At 53.5% G+C, this 17,795-nt stretch overlaps 1 protein-coding gene across 13 annotated transcripts in view; it reads right to left on the reverse strand.

Annotated features, from left to right (window-relative positions):
• SCRIB (scribble planar cell polarity protein) overlaps nt 1-17,795 on the reverse strand; it is a 134,911-nt gene extending 117,116 nt beyond the window's left edge. For 12 of the 13 annotated variants that reach the window (XM_054293844.1, XM_054293841.1, XM_054293846.1 and 9 more), the window contains exon 1: nt 17,634-17,795. In XM_054293844.1, coding sequence (XP_054149819.1) covers nt 17,634-17,795 — 162 coding nt within the window. The remainder of the gene's footprint in view (nt 1-17,633) is intronic. The other variant, XM_054293842.1, reaches the window with a different exon arrangement.

Raw genomic sequence — 17,795 nt, forward strand, 5'->3', positions numbered from 1 at the left:
AAGAGCCGGTGAAGACAATGGATTGGAGGCAAATCAGAAAAGCATTGGAAAAGGAAAAGCATTTATTCCCGGGATCAGGGGATTTGACAATGCCAGTGACATATGATGCCCAGGGACAGAATCCAAGGTGGGAAAGGATGGGTCATGAGACACTCAAAGACCTAGGGAAGGCAGCTCAGACTTTTGGGCTGAACTCACAATACTTCAAACAGCTATTAAGAGGGACATTCTCTATGTATGATCTCACACCATATGACATTCGAAGTATTGTGGCAATGATCCTCACTGACACACAGAGTCTTGTCTGGGAAAAAAGGTGGAGAAAATATCTTGCTGAGTTGCGGAACAGATACCAAGGTGGGCCGAATGCGAACCTCACAGAAGGGCAATTAGCAGGGGATCCTCCAGATGACAATCCAGGGGAACAAGCAGCGCGGCTTCCACGGAGAGTGTTAAGCGACATCAAAGAAGTCAGTAATGAGGTTTTATACTCATACCTGACAAGCTTGAAAACACTGCTAGAGAGCAGGGAAAGGGAGTATTTTATCACACACATTAGAGCGCACACAACACTTCCAGGGTTTTTAGCGGAAGGGAATGCTCGGGCGGACAGGTTGACAATGCCCATTTTGCAAACGCTGCCGGACATTTTTGAGCAGGCAAGGTTAAGTCATGCGTTCTTTCATCAGAATGCGCAAGCACTGATGGAGTCCTTTCGTCTCACAAAGAGTCAGGCGAGGGAGATCATTAGTGCTTGTCCAGACTGTCAGCTTGTGCAGCCACCTTCTTCTACCGGGGCCATCAATCCGCGGGGGCTGCAAAGTCTTCAGTTGTGGCAAGCTGATGTCACGAAATACCCATCTTTTGGGAGGCTCAAAAATGTTCAAACAACACATAGGCAAAGCTAAGGGAAAATCCTTTGGTTTTGATCAGAAACCCAGAAACAGGTTAAATAGAGGGTCCTTTCAAACTAATCATTTGGGGAAAGGGTTTTGCTTGTATCTCCACAGATCGAGGTCTGAAGTGGGTGTCAGCGCGGCACGTGAAACCATTCCGAACGCGAGAACACGAGAATGCTGATCCAAGAAGCAGAGAGACGAGTACTCAGACAGAAGTCGAGACTCGGGCTGCGAAAAACGACCCAGAAGAGAAATGAAAAGAAACTAAGGACTTTGGGGGGTTTTCACATAAAAGCAAAAAAAAAAAAAAAAAAAAAAAGGGGTCTTTTGGTGCAAACAGAAGGGGGAGATGTGGGATCTCAGTCTCTCAGAACTGGGGTGCAGGGTGAACAAGACCCCCCCTGGGGGGCTCGGGAGTCCTGGAATGCTGCCAGAGATGTCTGGTGGCTGGACTTTGATCCCACATGGGAGATGACATCAGTATGAGGATGGGAGGATTTCACTGGGGTGAATGGTGAAGGGACAAGTTAATTGGGGTGTGAGATACAGGGCTTAAGATTTCTGTACAGGGGGGTCTAGAGAAGTAAGATGGAGAAATTGGGGCGTGCCCTTCTCCTTCTTCTTCTTCCTCTAGACCTCCATCTTCTGTGGTGATGTTGGCACTCCGGGATTGGACCTTACTAGGGGAACACTGGTTAATAAGGGTAGAGGGTATTGGAGAAAAATGATAAATATTGTATACGTAACTCCGGGTATAAAGATAGGTGACCGCCCCAGGGGCTTTCAGTGTGTGCCCATGGCTGACTGCTGAGCAGAACTCTGTCAGGCCAAGAGAAAATCTTTTAGATAAGCAATTAATAAACACCGAGACCGAGAACAAATCCGAAGCTTCCTCTCGTCCTTTCGAACCCGGGGGCCCAAGGCCATCTTTGGGCTTTTCCCCAGACCATCTGAACAGCCCAGAAATCCCACACACAGCCAGCAAACTCTGACTCTGAAGGACTCTCACCCAGCTAACCCCCTCTTTTCTATCACCCATCCTTATTGGACACAGCTGGGACTATTAAGGACAAGGCTGTCCCCACTCTTCGGTAATTAGTACAGCTGCAATTCATCAGGGCTGAGATTGCCTTCAGCACCATTCTACTCTTTTACAACCTGTTCTCCCTCTTCCTCAAAGACAACCTGTGACAAGCCAGGCTGCCCCAGGCAGCAGCCCTGGGCCAGCAGTGCTGGTAACAGGTGATTTTCTCCAGGGACCAAGCACCCCAGCCGTGCCTGCTGTGTGGCCACTCCTCCAACAGGAGCTAAGGGCTCCAAGGCAGAGGTTCTGCCAACCCTTCAGCCCTGGAAGTGCCCATGCTAAGGTGCTCCTCAGTCTCCTCACCCCTCATTTCTCCTCAGAGAATTTCAAGCCCACCTGTCCAGCCCTGCTAGAGCAGTCCCTGCCTCCAGCAGGACAGCACACGTTTAATTAAAGGCAGCATCAGACTGTGCAGCAGGAAAATAATTACAATGCTCCTTGTGATTCACGAGCAGGAGGGCCTGCTTCCCATGGGCCCCAGATGAGCTCTGAGTTTGTCTCCAGGCTGGATGAATGCATGGGACATGCACTGCAGGCAGGAGGTGTCTGTCCATCCATCTGTCAGAGTGTAACACAGCAGCTCCTCCAATGCTGGCAGCAAAACCAGCTCATGTATCTGAGCCTTGTGGTTCCTTCCCATTTTCCTGGTTAAACACGGGCTTGGCATGTTCCTCCTGTGCCTGGAGGAAGCAGAGCTGCTGCATGCTCCACAGCTGGGCACTGGGACACCCAGCCTGCCTCAGACACCCACGGGTGAAATGTGAAGAGACCTGGGGCCCTCCTTCCACAGGTGTGCTGAGAGATCTCACACCTGTGCCCATGGCTTGTCCCTTGGGGGAATCCAGCCTGGGACAGAGTCAGGAGGAGCTGGAAGCAGAGACTGCAAAGCACAACAGGCAGGAGCCGATCAGCTCTGGGGTTAAAGCCAGCACTTCCCAGTGCTCAAATGGCAGAACCTGCCCCACCTGTGTGCCATGGCTGGACAGCCCAGGCCCAGCTCCAGAGGCTGCTCAGCTCCCTCAGCAGAGCAGGACTCACCCCCAGCACAGCCCAGTGCCTCCAGGTGACAGTGAGCAACCCCAAGAGACACCTCTCCCTGCAGACAGAAACCAGGAAGGAAATGGTTCTTCCCAGAATAGTTCAATTTAAGAAGAATCACTGAAATCTGATGAGGATAACTGAGTTAACCCAAGCTGAGGTCAAACAAGCTTATCACACTGCTGAGAGGTGGGAACATCAGTGTGGAGCTTCAGCAGAGCAGCCCCAGGGGCACCCTGGTGCCACAGGGAGGGCACCACAGCCACCACCCAGGTGCCCTTTACCTGGGGACTTGGTCTGAGCCACCTCAGGCAGGGGACACAGACCAGCTGCCCCTTAACATCACCATCTTCCCAGTTGTTACCACCCCACCAGTGCTTCCTTCTGCCCTACTCACAGCATTTACAGACCCTGAACCACCTGCAGGCCAGTGAACTGACTGCAGGAACACAGCCACCAACACCTGAAAGGTGGCAATTCACCAATTCACCACCAGTGCTTCCTCCTCCCCTCCTCACAGCATTTACAGCCACATCCTGAACTAGTTCCAGGCTAGTGAACTGTGGCCTGGAAACAAAAAGATCCTCGAAACGGGATCTTATGAAACAGAAAAGAAAGACTCTGGAAAGGAGATACAATCGAATGAAATGCAATTGAAAAAAAATCCAAAAACAACCCAGAAAATCCAGAGATTCAGTGACTTCAAGAAAGTGGTCTGGGAGGAAATCAGGTGCAGTGCAAAGGACCAAAAGAGGCCAAAACTAACTTCACAGATGTTGCAAAAGCATCTGTGGGAAAAAAAGGGGAAAAAATCAAGGAGGAAGACACAACCTGGAGGGGAAGATATGAGGGACATGGCTAGTGAACTGTGGCTGCAGGCACACAGTCACCAACACCTGAAAGGTGGCAATTCAGGCAGTTCAGTCCCAAAGAGACACTGCTGGCATGCCAGCCATGCCCAGCTCTGCAGCCAGAGCCATGGCAGAGGGCATGGAGAAGAGGGCAGAGAGGACACTCCTTGTGTGCCCGCAGCAGGAGAGGCACAGAGGGGTTGGTGAGGCAGGGCAGGGGTACTGGGGGCACCCACAGGAGTGGCCCCACATGCTCCTGCCCACACTGGAGGGGCATGGGGGCACCCACAGGAGTGGCCCCACACTGGAGGGGCACTGGGGGCACCCACAGGAATGCCCCACACGCTCCTGCCCACGCTGGAGGCAGCAGGGGGAGCAGGGGGAGCTCCTGCCCACGCTGGAGGCAGCAGAGCAGCCCCAGCAGGCTGCTCCCTGCCAGCCCCACACGGCCCCCCCTGCAGCCCGGCGGATTTCCGACTATTTAACCCCGAATCGGGCCCTGAGGAATGCACGGCCAATATCTAAAAGCACTCAAGGGCTGGGAATGCATTCCAGCAAAGACAAAGCGGCTGTCTGGGAGCCAAGGCTCGGCAGCTGCTGCTGCAGCAGGGCTGAGGAATGCTGTCCCCATCCCAGGGGCCGGGGCAGCAGCTGCTGGGCACACAGCACACGGCCAGCAGCAGCGAGCAGCCCCTGCTCCAGGTGAAACAACAAACCAACCCCAGAAGGGCAGTCCTGAGCCAGGACTGAGCCCAGACACCACAGTCAGCATCCAAGTGATCAGTGCTCCCACGCTGATCTTCCACACGAGGCAGCAGCAGCAGCAGCAGACTCTGGCTGTGTGAAGAGGGGCCCTGAGCACAACCCCAACACCCACAGCCTCCACCTTGCTCCGTGAATGAATATATTTAATACAACCCCACACAACCCCAGCACTCACAGCCCCCACCTTGGCGTGTGAATGAATATATTTAATACAACCCCACACAACCCCAACACCCACAGCCTCCACCTTGCTCCGTGAATGAATATATTTAATACAACCCCACACAACCCCAACACTCACAGCCTCCACCTTGCTCCGTGAATGAATATATTTAATACAACCCCACACAACCCCAGCACTCACAGCCCCCACCTTGGCGTGTGAATGAATATATTTAATACAACCCCACACAACCCCAACACTCACAGCCTCCACCTTGCTCCGTGAATGAATATATTTAATACAACCCCACACAACCCCAACACCCACAGCCTCCACCTTGGTGTGTGAATGAATATATTTAATACAACCCCACACAACCCCAACACTCACAGCCTCCACCTTGCTCCGTGAATGAATATATTTAATACAACCCCACACAACCCCAGCACTCACAGCCCCCACCTTGGCGTGTGAATGAATATATTTAATACAACCCCACACAACCCCAACACCCACAGCCTCCACCTTGCTCCGTGAATGAATATATTTAATACAACCCCACACAACCCCAACACTCACAGCCTCCACCTTGGCGTGTGAATGAATATATTTAATACAACCCCACACAACCCCAACACCCACAGCCTCCACCTTGGCGTGTGAATGAATATATTTAATACAACCTCATACAACTCCAGCACTCACAGCCTCCACCTTGGTGTGTGAATGAATATATTTAATACAACCTCATACAACTCCAGCACTCACAGCCTCCACCTTGGTGTGTGAATGAATATATTTAATACAACCTCATACAACTCCAGCACTCACAGCCTCCACCTTGGTGTGTGAATGAATATATTTAATACAACCCCACACAACCCCAGCACTCACAGCCCCCACCTTGGTGTGTGAATGAATATATTTAATACAACCCCACACAACCCCAACACCCACAGCCTCCACCTTGGTGTGTGAATGAATATATTTAATACAACCTCATACAACTCCAGCACTCACAGCCTCCACCTTGGTGTGTGAATGAATATATTTAATACAACCCCACACAACCCCAGCACCCACAGCCGCCACCTTGGTGTGTGAATGAATATATTTAATACAACCTCATACAACTCCAGCACTCACAGCCTCCACCTTGGTCTGTGCACTGGGATGGGGCAAGAAAGGAAGGACCAAAACTGCCTGTGGCAGGCACAGGGCATTCAGGGGCACTTTCCATTGAAATATATGGAGTAATATACTGTAAATATATTAATATATTTCATATATTCCAGTATATACATATACTGGAATATACAAAACACATTCATATATTTACAGTATACTATTAATATATATATATATATATATACAGTATATTATTCCATATATTTCAATGGAATATGTGCAGGCCATATTCCATACAACCCCAGCACTCACAGCCTCCACCTTGCTCTGTGAATGAATATATTTTATATATTCCAGTATATAAATATAAACATAAATATAAACATAAATATACTGGAATATACGAAACAATCACGGCACTGAGTGCTGTGGTTTAGTTGACAAAACGGTGTTCAGTCAAAGGTAGGACTCGATCTTGAAGGTCTTTTCCAGCCTCAACGATTCTGTGACTAATTTTTTCCATAACAGAACCACTACACATTGTGCCTACTTTAAGGACCAAAGTCACTTAAAAAAATTTCTCTTGCTTTTGGGAAAAAAAATCCAAATCTCATTTTAATCTGGTGGTATTCCTGTATCAAGCATTAAAATAGTGTAGCCATAAGTGCCTTCTGTCAGAGTAGTAGGCCAATCTCCTATAATTCTCCTAGAGAATTATAAAAAAGTATTTCTACATGTCCAGTGATGTTATATACAGTGCTGTCTCCTCCAGCTGCTGCAGAGCAGGTGCCTCCTGCCTGGTTAAATCAGATATATGGAAGAAATTCTTACCTGTGCATGTAGTGAGGCACTGGAGCAAAACCATTACTCTGGAGAGAGCTGTGGAGATCGTTTCAGGGAGAGCATCCTGGGTGTGGGTGAAGCAGCCAAACCCAGCACACCCCAGGTACCACCCAAGCACATCTGCTCCTTTCTGATTTGAACATTTAGGTTTTCCCAGCCAGGCCCATCCCTGGCACCCCTGCACCTCAGGAATCACCTCCTCCTCGGTTTTTCATTCAGGATGTGAGGTTTCTAAAATTTTGATGAATACCTCTGATCACCAAGCTGTTGTGTCAGTGAGATATGTGGTACTTTCTGACAAGTTTTTTCATGGTAAATGACAGCAGGTATTAGTTTTGTTTCTCATTGAAAAGCAGCATAATTCAGACTCTTAATTTTTCATGAAACAGATGCCTTGTCCCCACTGAGTCCTGGTGTTAAGGAGGAGTGCTTCTTTCATGAGCTCCATTATCATCCAAATGCCTCTTTTTGGGTCTCACTAATTTCTGATATACCCTAATGGTTTCATGTTTTGAAGAACTCCAGTGGATATGCATAAAATTAATAAACTTCCTTCGTGTTACCGAAATTCATATGATTTTGACATGTTCTAGAAGCTGTTGGGTATTTCCTTTGTAATCCATTTCAATGTACAGACACTTTCACAGGAAACATTGCACTGTAAGGGATGCCCATTGTCTTCAGCTTCAGCTAGAGAGCGGAAGAACCACAAGCTGGTATTTTGCATTCCAATTTCTCCACCTCTATCGAAAAAAAACTAATTATCTATAAACCATCTTTCACAGTCCCTCTAGTTCCTGATGTAACACTGGGAACCAGCCCCACAATTCAGCCAAGGGACACCATCTACTTCTACACCACCCTCTCAGCAAAGAAGGGTCAGCTTGCAACTTCAAAAATTAATTGACTGATCTGTAATGCCACAGCTATTAGCAGAGGGAAAAATGCCAAAATTGTATTATACAATAACCTGTTGCAATAGTTTCCAATCAGATTGTGTTTTCCAGAGGCAGAAATCATAAGTGGGTTCATCCAACAGATACATTTCCAGCACAGTGAGGCACCTTAAAACCACCAAAAAACCCAACAAACCAGGTCTAACCCTGAAACTAGGAATCCAAGACAAGGCAATGAGACCAAGACAAATAACTGGTGCAAAGTGGGGGACTCAAAGGCAGCCTGTACCCTCGGGGTGCAGGAAAGCACATGTGGGGGACTGGAGAAGTCCTGAGGAAGAGTTAAGTGTACCCAAACACCTTTCCTGAGCAGGAAGAGGACAAGGAAGGTGCTGGAGCAGCTCCCGGGGAACAGCTCAGACATACACAGTACATGCCCTGAACCAGGAATGGAACAGGGAGCCAGAGCCCCAGAGGTGCTGTGATGCCACATCCCCCTGCCCAGCACACAGCTGAGCATCCATCCTTCCACCCACCATGCTCCCACCTCTGCCTCAGCCAAGCTCCTGCCAGGGAGAGGCCAAATCAGGGCTCCAAAATGCAGGAAACACACAGACCAGATCAGAGGAGAGCTGAAGGGGTTAACCCAGCCCTGCCCCTACCTGCAGCCATCAATGAACTCATTCTCCCTGGCACATCCTCAGCAGCACCAAAGGGAACCTGAGACACCTGGGAGGAGCAGGCAGGGCCTCTGCAATGCCACATCCAGGGACAGCCCTGCGAGCAGAGCTGGGGACCTGACACAGCCAAACACCCCAAGAGCAGCAGCAGGAACCCCAGAGGGGCACAGCAAACCCAGCTGGCAGCAGCACACACGGGGCAGGTGTTAAACCACCCAGCAGACACCTACAGAGAGCTTTGTAAGAACCCAGGAAGGACTGAGCAGGTGCTTCCACCTGTGGCCTCCCTGCAGGTACCAAACCAGTGCCAAGGAAGGGCTGGTGAGAGGCAGAGCCATTCCAACCATGACCACCTGAATTTTCATCATTTTTTACTCCACTTAAACCTCTCTACTGCCTCTGCACCTCCTATTTCACACACCTGAACCCCCTCCAAGGGGGAAGACAGTCTGGCAGAACACCCACACCTGTCCCACAGAGCTGAACACACCTCAGAGAACTGAATGCTAACAGACACTTCCCCTTCACAGCCCTCAAGCATAAAATCCACCTGTGTGCCTCTTTCCTGTTCCCTGTTTGTATAGCCAAGAACTGCATGTCCAGGAGTTTTATCAGCTCTTTTCTCCATGACTGAGCCTGTGTTTGGTGCTGCCACCCCAGCACAGATCCTACACCTCTGCTGCCACCAGAGGAGGGTGCAGGGGAGATGGCCTGCATTTATTCTACCTTCTGGGCAGCAGCAATGCAGAATCGTGGTTTTTGGAGAGACAAACACACATCCAGCTGGCCCAGTAACCCACAGGGCTGCTGAGCTCCTGCAGAGCGCCCAGAGCTGAGCTGGCTCCACACACCAGTCTCACAGCCAGCAAGTGAAACCAGTTTGTTGGCTGTTTTGTTAAGCAAATGCAGCTGCAGCTCTGACACAGCCTGGGATGGAAAGAGGCACATCCAGAGCGAGAGGAGGTGCCCACCCCACATCCAGCCTTGGCAGGCTCCACGGAGCACTCCTGGCTCCTGACTTTCTCAGGGAAGGGCTATTAATACAGAGAGATTAGAGGGAGAAGCTTTACTCTTCCATGGAAGTAAATAAACCCCAAGATCCTCCTCACAGCCTTCACATGCCAGGAAATTAAAAGCTGCTCTTAATTAGCTTTGTGAGGCCCCTTTTTGCTTTGGGAGAGAGTGGCAAGCATGGCCTCGAGCTTCTCCTGGGTGCAGTGGGATCCTGATTCCTGAGGGGATCCCAGCTCCTGGTGGGACTCTGGCTGCCAGTGGGATCCTGGCTCCTGGTGCAGTGGGATCCTGATTCCCGGGGGAATCCCAGCTCCCAGGTGCAGTGGGATCCTAATTCCTGGTGGGATCCTGACTCCTGGGTGTACTGGGATCCTGGTTCCCAGCGGGATCCTGGCTCCTGGTGGGATCCCAGCTCCTAATGGGATCCTGGCTCCTGGTGGGATGCAGTGGGATCCTGGCCCTGGGCAGGATCCTGGCTCCCAGGTGCAGTGGGATCCTGATTCCCAGGGGGATCCTGGCTCCTGGTGCACTGGGATCCTGGCTGACAGTGGGATCCTGGCTCCCGAGTGCAGTGGGATCCTGGCTGCCAGTGGGATTCCGGCTCCCAGTGGAATCCCAGCTCCTAATGGGATCCTGGCTCCTGGCTGTGGTGGGATTCTGGTTCCTGGTGGGATCCCAGCTCCCAGTGGGATCCTGGCTCTGGACATGGCACAGGGATGCTCTCACCCCAGGCCACAGCAGCCAAACAGGAGGAATTGCTGAAACCTGGCTGGTTTCAAAGGGCCTTGCCATGATGGAGGAACTGCAGAAACCTGGCTGGTTTCACAGGGCCTTGCCATGATGGAGGAGCTGCAGAAACCTGGCTGGTTTCACAGGGCCTTGCCATGATGGTGGAGCTGCAGAAACCTGGCTGGTTTCACAGGGCCTTGCCATGATGGTGGAACTGCTGAAACCTGGCTGGTTTCAAAGGGCCTTGCCATGATGCAAACAGCAACAAGCCCAAACAGGGCAGGACCTGCCCTGGACAGAAATGGGCTCCTCTTCCCAGTGTCTCACAGTTTCCAGTGCAAGTGGGTATCAGCCCACTGGCAGTGAGAAGAGTGTTTTCTGCACTGGGCTCAGTTCAGCATGGGAGCTGCTGTGAGGAACTGCAGCCCCTACATGAGAAGTGCCTGGGGCTTCCCTCTTCAGCACCAGCACTGCTAAAGCCCTGGGACCACAGCCAGCCCTGGGGCTCCCCCTCTGCACAGCCACAGCCTCAGACACCTCCAGCCCAGCACTGCCCCAGGAGGTGTCCGGCAGCCTGACCCTGGGCACGCTCATGCTGACACACCAGAGCTCCGAGGTCTCCTCCCTCTGCTCAGACTTGTTCAGGATCTCAGTTCTACTCAGCTCCACCCTCTTGTCCTCCTACACCAGGTCCAACCAGCTCTGCTCCACCCAGCCTCCCTCCCCACACTCCAAACCCGAGCACTCCTCCAAAAGCACACCAAGAGCCTCTGGATCCTTCTGGGCTGTGACAGGCTCTGCTTGCCACCTCCGAGTGCTCCAAATTCCATGGAATGTGCTCATTCCTTCCTGCTGAGTGAGACCTGTGCTTCTCAAGTGCTCAGGAGTGGCCTGAATGACTGAGGTGTTGTTATGAAGCTCCAACACAGTGATTTAACCCTCTGTACCACCAAAACTGCTCTGCACCCTGTCCTGCAGAGATCCTGCAGCCCCAGTCTCTGCAAGATGGGCACAGCAGAAGTCAGTCTTTTCCACCTCTAGAATTCAGACACCTTTGTGGAAAGCACAGGAAACTTATCAAGGGGAATTTATCATTTTCCATTAAATTGTGTGGTATCGCCCTGGCAGCAAATCCCTGCAATGGGGCAGCAGATGCTCCCACACAGATTTAATCCATCCCTCCAAACTGCCCAAGCACAGCCACCCTGAGGGGAAATTTAGGCTCAAAACAGGCAAAATTTCCACAAGGGACAGATGACAAAGAAGCAAGAGCAGCCAGAAGAGGAGCTGGCACTGCAGGATGGAGAGAAACAGAGGCTGAGTCCTGCAGCTGGGAAGGGAGAGGTGAGGAAGGCACAGCAGTGCTGCTCAGAAATCCCAGGAGATGGGCAGAGCATCCATCCCATGGGATTGGAGCACAGCAGCAGCACAAAGGGCACTGGAAATGCTGCAGAGGAAAACTGCCACAGAAAGAGCAGGAGATGCCATGTTTCTGAAAGAGGTGAAATAAGGACACAGAAAAGCCTGTCTGAAACACCCAGCTGGTGCTGGCTAAGAAACCCTCAGAAGAGGAACCATATAAACTCAGGGATTTTCAAGAGACCTTCCCAAAAGGCACCCCTCCAATCCCTTCACCTCAAAAATCACCTCCACAGGGAATTCTTTCCCTAAAAGCCCTGCCTGAGCCCCTCAAACACAACCTTGCTGCCCAGGGCTGTGCCTGCTCTCTCATTCCCACTTTTCTGACAGATCTTCCCATCCCTGTGTCCTTCAGACCCTCTCCCAGGGAATGGGCACGTGCAGCCCCTCCTGTGAAACAAGCACACAAATTCTCCACCTCATGACAAGCACAAGCCCTCCTCCTCCCAGGGTCTGCTTCCCAAAAAAAGCCTTGTATCCATCAAGGGCTCCTCATCTGGAAATCATCCTCCTGACCCATCAAAGAGCTTTCCCAACACCATCCTGCAGGGACAGCGTGTGACTAAACCCAGCTTAGGTTTAGGTTTAGCATGTGCCTGAACCCACCTTCCTTCCTCCTAGTGAAAACGCAGTTTATTTTCAATTTTCAGCACCATATTCACCTCATACCACACAGATTCCTGCCCCTGCCTTAGGTGTGTGTCCCTACCAACAGGAGCATCCTCAAAAAACGCCCTTCCTGCAGTGACCTGTGTGCCTGGGACCAAAGGCACCTTGGCACAGCCCAGGGAACCTTCAGGACATACGCTGGGTCACACCTGAGGTGGGTCGAACCTGCTTCCTTGTTCCTGCACATCTCCTCCTCCTCCTCCTCCTCCTGTGCCTCTGGAGCAGCCATGGCACAGCCACAGGGAACCTGGAGGGGCTGGGGAGGGACAGAGGGGACTCTGCTCTCCCTGCCCAGCATGTCCCCAAGCCTCAGCACCTCTAGCATGCCCAGACTCCCTAGCTGCTCTCAGGAGCAGCAGCATTTGGGGCTGCTCTCCCTTCAGGTGCACCTGATACTCACCTGCCTTGGGAGAACACCCAGCATGGCCACAGACAGCCCTGGGCAGCTCCAGACAGGGGCTGGGAAGGAAGAGTGTGAGTGCAGCAAGGCCAAACTCCCTCCAGGCCTCTCCCATCCCAGGAGGGAGTGCAAACACTCGGTGGTGTCTCTGCAGACCCTCATGTTTGGTTGTTTTCTCCTTCCTGAACTGCTCCAGCTCTCTCCTGAGCTCGTGTTAACCCACAGCACTGTTATGCCATGTTCTGCAGCTCAGTTAAACTACACTTTGCATGAAGAATGATGTCATTAGCTCTGAACTGAGCCCTCTTTGGCTGCACTCAGTGCTCTCCTGCAAGCAGCAGCAGCAGTGGCTCCCCGTCCCCTGCTCTGGGCCATCACTCACCCTCCATGTCCCCTGCCATGGTTTGGGGAATGGTTTGGGGAATGGCTCCACCTTTCACCACCTTTCCCAGACAGATGCAGACACCCTGAGAGCCTTCACCTCCCTTGTGCAAAGCTGCTGTGCACTGGGTTTGGCCACAGCCCTTGCTGCTCCCCATCCTCTGTCCCTCTCCTGAGACCAGGGGACCAGCATCTCACTGCTCTGTTCCATTTGCTCCTCTCGTAATTCCTTGCAGGAGGCTCCAGAAGGGGAATTGACAGCCCAGAGAGGAACCTGTGAGCCCAGCACAGCCCAGAGAGTAGCCCAGGACATGGAGCCTGTGAGCCCAGGACAGGCCATGGAAGCAGCTCTGATACTCCAGGCTGAGCAGATGCCACAGCTCTGTGGCACAGAAGCTCTTTGGGTGGCTCAGGAGGGCACACAGCACCTGCCATGACAGGCAGGATTGCACCCACACAGGCTGAGCCACTATAAAATCTGCATTTACAATCCCAAAGATGCTGTTCCAAGCTCACAAACCCCAGTCTGCCCCAGTTCCAGGGTCCAGGGCAGCACGAGGCAGCTCAGCAGGGCACACAGAGCTGGGAGCACAGGGCGCAGCAGGCTCTGCTCCGTGGGTGTGTCACAACCTCCTCCTCTGCAGACAGAATCACAGCCATGCCCAGCCCAGCCTGCCCACAACACACACACACATTTTCTAGCAGCCTGGGAAATCTCCCTGCCTAAAGTGCAGCAAGATGCTGAGCTACCTGAGAGAAGGGCTCAGAGGCTCTCACAGGTGTCTGCACACCTGAACAGCCTCACACTGAAATCCACTGGTGTCTGCACACCTGAACAGCCTCACACTGAACTGTGTCCCCACACCTGAACAGCCCCACATTGAAATCCACTGGTGTCTGCGCACCTGAACAGGCTCACATTGAAATCCACTGGTGTCTGCACACCTGAACAGCCTCACACGCAATCCCATCAGTGCCTCCACACCTGAACAGCCTCACACTGAATGGTGTCTCCACACCTGAACAGCCTCACACGCAATCCCATCAGTGCCTCCACACCTGAACAGCCTCACACTGAATGGTGTCTCCACACCTGAACAGCCTCACACTGAGTCCCACAGGCAGCCCAGCTCACCAGGAAGAGATGAGCAGGAAAGACAAACAGAACCCAAAAACACCAGAGCAGGAAGTGCTGCCTCCACACAAGAGAGCCTGCTCAGGTGTGGATGTTTGTGTGTTTTAACAAAACTGAACCAAACCACTCTGGCCTGAATCAAAACTGAGTTTCTGCTTTGTAAGGGTTTATTTTACCTCTATTTGATGGCAAAATCCATAACATGTCAGTATTCAACAAAAACATTGAAACCTAATGACCCACTTCTCAATTTTTAAATAAACACACAACTCAGTCAGCATTCCCTGAAGAGCATCTCTCCAAACACAGGGCAGTCAAACACCTTCTCTCTCTAGCACAGGTAGAACCTCAATAACTTTTAAAAATCACAAGTTTCCAAAGGGGATACACAATAAAGCTTCCTCTGGAGTATCCCACAGCCCAGTCACTGCCTCCAGGCCTTTTCCCTCCGCAGAGGCAGGCTCAGATTCCCACCTGCAGAATGGGAACACCACGGCAGGGTTCCTGGTGCTCCAGGCCCTGCCCCAGCGCCCTGCCCTGCTACAGCAAACCCTGGGGAGGCAGGAGATGCTGGCCCAAGCTGGCAGCAGGGCAGATCTCCATGCTGTGCCCTGCAGGGATCAGGGAGACACGGAGCAGCTTATCCTGGTGCTCCTGTGGGCAGAGCTCTGTGCTGGACAGAGCAGAGCAGAAGCTGCAAGTGCAGGCTGCAGCCCCACATCACGGAATGGGCAGGGATGGAAGGGATCTCACAGAGCACCCAGTTCCACTCCCCTTCCATGGGGGAAGTGCATATGGACAGGTGCTCCTGGCCATGGCAGGGTCACCTCCCACTGTCCCAAGCCGCTCCAAGCCCTGTCCAGCCTGGCCTTGGGCACTGCCAGGGATCCAGGGGCAGCCACAGCTGCTCTGGGCACCTGTGCCAGGGTCTCACACCCTTCAGGAAATAATCTATTCCCAATAACGCCTTTAACCCTGCCCTCTGTCAGTGGGAAGCCATTCCCCCTTGTCCCAAGGGCCCCTCCATCTCTCCTGGAGCCTCTTTGGGCACTGCAAGGGGCTCTGAGCCCTCCCCAGAGCTTCTCTTCTTGAGGCCAAACACCGCCAGCCTGTCTGCATGGCAGAGATGCTCCAGCTCTTGCAGAATCTCTGCACCCCTACAATCATAACTACAAAGCAGTTCTATCACTTTACATTAACCTACCTGACACTTTTTGCAGCATACTGCCCAGACCAGAGTTTTTTAATTCATGCTATATTTGGCTTGGCAGCAGCTGTGACTGTCACAGGGCTGATGAGCCAGGTAAGCGATTTCCCAGGGGAGCAGGGGACCCCTTTATCCCTGTGACCCGGGTACAGGATCTCCCGGGACAGGCAGGGGATCCCTTTATCCCTGTGACCCGGGTACAGGATCTCCCGGGACAGGCAGGGGATCCCTTTATCCCGCTGACCCAGGTACAGGATCTCCCGGGACAGGCAGGGGATGCCTTTATCCCGCTGACCCAGGTACAGGATCTCCCGGGACAGGCAGGGGATCCCTTTATCCCGCTGACCCGGGTACAGGATCTCCCGGGACAGGCAGGGGATGCCTTTATCCCGCTGACCCGGGTACAGGATCTCCCGGGACAGGCAGGATTCCCCTTTATCCCGCTGACCCGGGTACAGGATCTCCTGGGACAGGCAGGATACCCCTTTATCCCGCTAACCCGGGTACAGGATCTCCCGGGACAGGCAGGGGATCCCTTTATCCCGCTGACCCGGGTACAGGATCTCCCGGGACAGGCAGGATTCCCCTTTATCCCGCTGACCCGGGTACAGGATTTCCCGGGACAGGCAGGATTCCCCTTTATCCCAATGACCCGGGTACAGGATCTCCCGGGACAAGCAGGATTCCCCTTTATCCCGCTGACCCGCGTACAGGATCTCCTGGGACAGGCAGGATACCCCTTTATCCCAATGACCCGGGTACAGGATCTCCCAGGTGGGCAGAAGATCCCTTTATCCCCATGACCCGGGTACAGGATACTTTGGGACAGGCAGGGGACCCCTTTATCCCTGTGACCCGGGTACAGGATCTCCCGGGACAGGCAGGGGACCCCTTTATCCCTGTGACCCGGGTACAGGATCCTCCAGGACAGGCAGGGGATCCCTTTATCCCCATAACCCGGGTACAGGATCTCTCGGGACAAGCAGGATACCCCTTTATCCCAATGACCTGGGTACAAGATCTCCTGGGACAGGCAGGATACCCCTTTATCCCAATGACCCGGGTACAAGATCTCCTGGGACAGGCAGGATACCCCTTTATCCCAATGACCCGGGTACAGGATCTCCCAGGTGGGCAGAAATCCCTTTATCCCCATGACCCGGGTACAGGATCCTTCGAGACAGGCAGGGGACCCCTTTATCCCTGTGACCCGGGTACAGGATCCTTCGAGACAGGCAGGGGATCCCTTTATCCCGCTGACCCGGGTACAGGATCTCCTGGGACAGGCAGGATACCCCTTTATCCCTGTGACCCGGGTACAGGATCTCCCGGGACAGGCAGGGGACCCCTTTATCCCTGTGACCCGGGTACAGGATCTCCCGGGACAGGCAGGATTCCTCTTTATCCCAATGACCCGGGTACAGGATCTCCCGGGACAGGCAGGGGATCCCTTTATCCCCATAACCTGGGTACAGGATCTCTCGGGACAAGCAGAATACCCCTTTATCCCAATGACCCGGGTACAGGATCTCCCGGGACAGGCAGGATTCCCCTTTATCCCAATGACCCGGGTACAGGATCTCCTGGGACAGGCAGGGGACCCCTTTATCCCTGTGACCCGGGTACAGGATCTCCCGGGACAGGCAGGGGATCCCTTTATCCCCATAACCCGGGTACAGGATCTCCCGGGACAGGCAGGATACCCCTTTATCCCAATGACCCGGGTACAGGATCTCCCGGGACAAGCAGGATTCCCCTTTATCCCGCTGACCCGGGTACAGGATCTCTTGGGATAAGCAGGATACCCCTTTATCCCAATGACCCGGGTACAGGATCTCCTGGGACAGGCAGGATACCCCTTTATCCCAATGACCCGGGTACAGGATCTCCCAGGTGGGCAGAAGATCCCTTTATCCCCATGACCCGGGTACAGGATCCTTCGGGACAGGCAGGGGACCCCTTTATCCCCATAACCCGGGTACAGGATCTCCCGGGACAGGCAGGGGACCCCTTTATCCCTGTGACCCGGGTACAGGATCCTCCAGGACAGGCAGGGGATCCCTTTATCCCCATAACCCGGGTACAGGATCTCTCGGGACAAGCAGGATACCCCTTTATCCCGCCGGGCGGCAGCCGCGGTGCCGCTCCCAGCCGAAGGGCTCCTCCCCGGCCCGGGGTGGCCGCACGGAGCCCCGGGCGCCCCGAAGCGCTCGGTGCCGGCCGCGGAGCTCGGGGAGGGCTCGGCCGGGCCCAGCCAAGCTCAGCCGGGCCCAGCGGGGGGCGCAGGCCGGGGCGGCGCTCGGAGCGGCGGGGCCGGCGCGGCGGGGCTCACCTTGGGCAGCTCCCGGAGCTGGTTGGCGTCCAGCAGCAGCTCCTCCAGCGAGCGGCTGTAGCGGTAGATCTCCTCGGGCACGGCCTGCAGCGAGCAGTGCCGCCGGTCCAGCGCCTCCACGTGCCGGTTGCAGCGCCAGAGCGGCGGCATGCAGCGCAGCAT

The sequence above is a fragment of the Melozone crissalis genome, unplaced genomic scaffold (assembly GCF_028551555.1).
Source record: "Melozone crissalis strain CALT ecotype California unplaced genomic scaffold, PUWL_Pcris_2 ptg000195l_1, whole genome shotgun sequence".
NCBI lineage: Eukaryota > Metazoa > Chordata > Aves > Passeriformes > Passerellidae > Melozone > Melozone crissalis.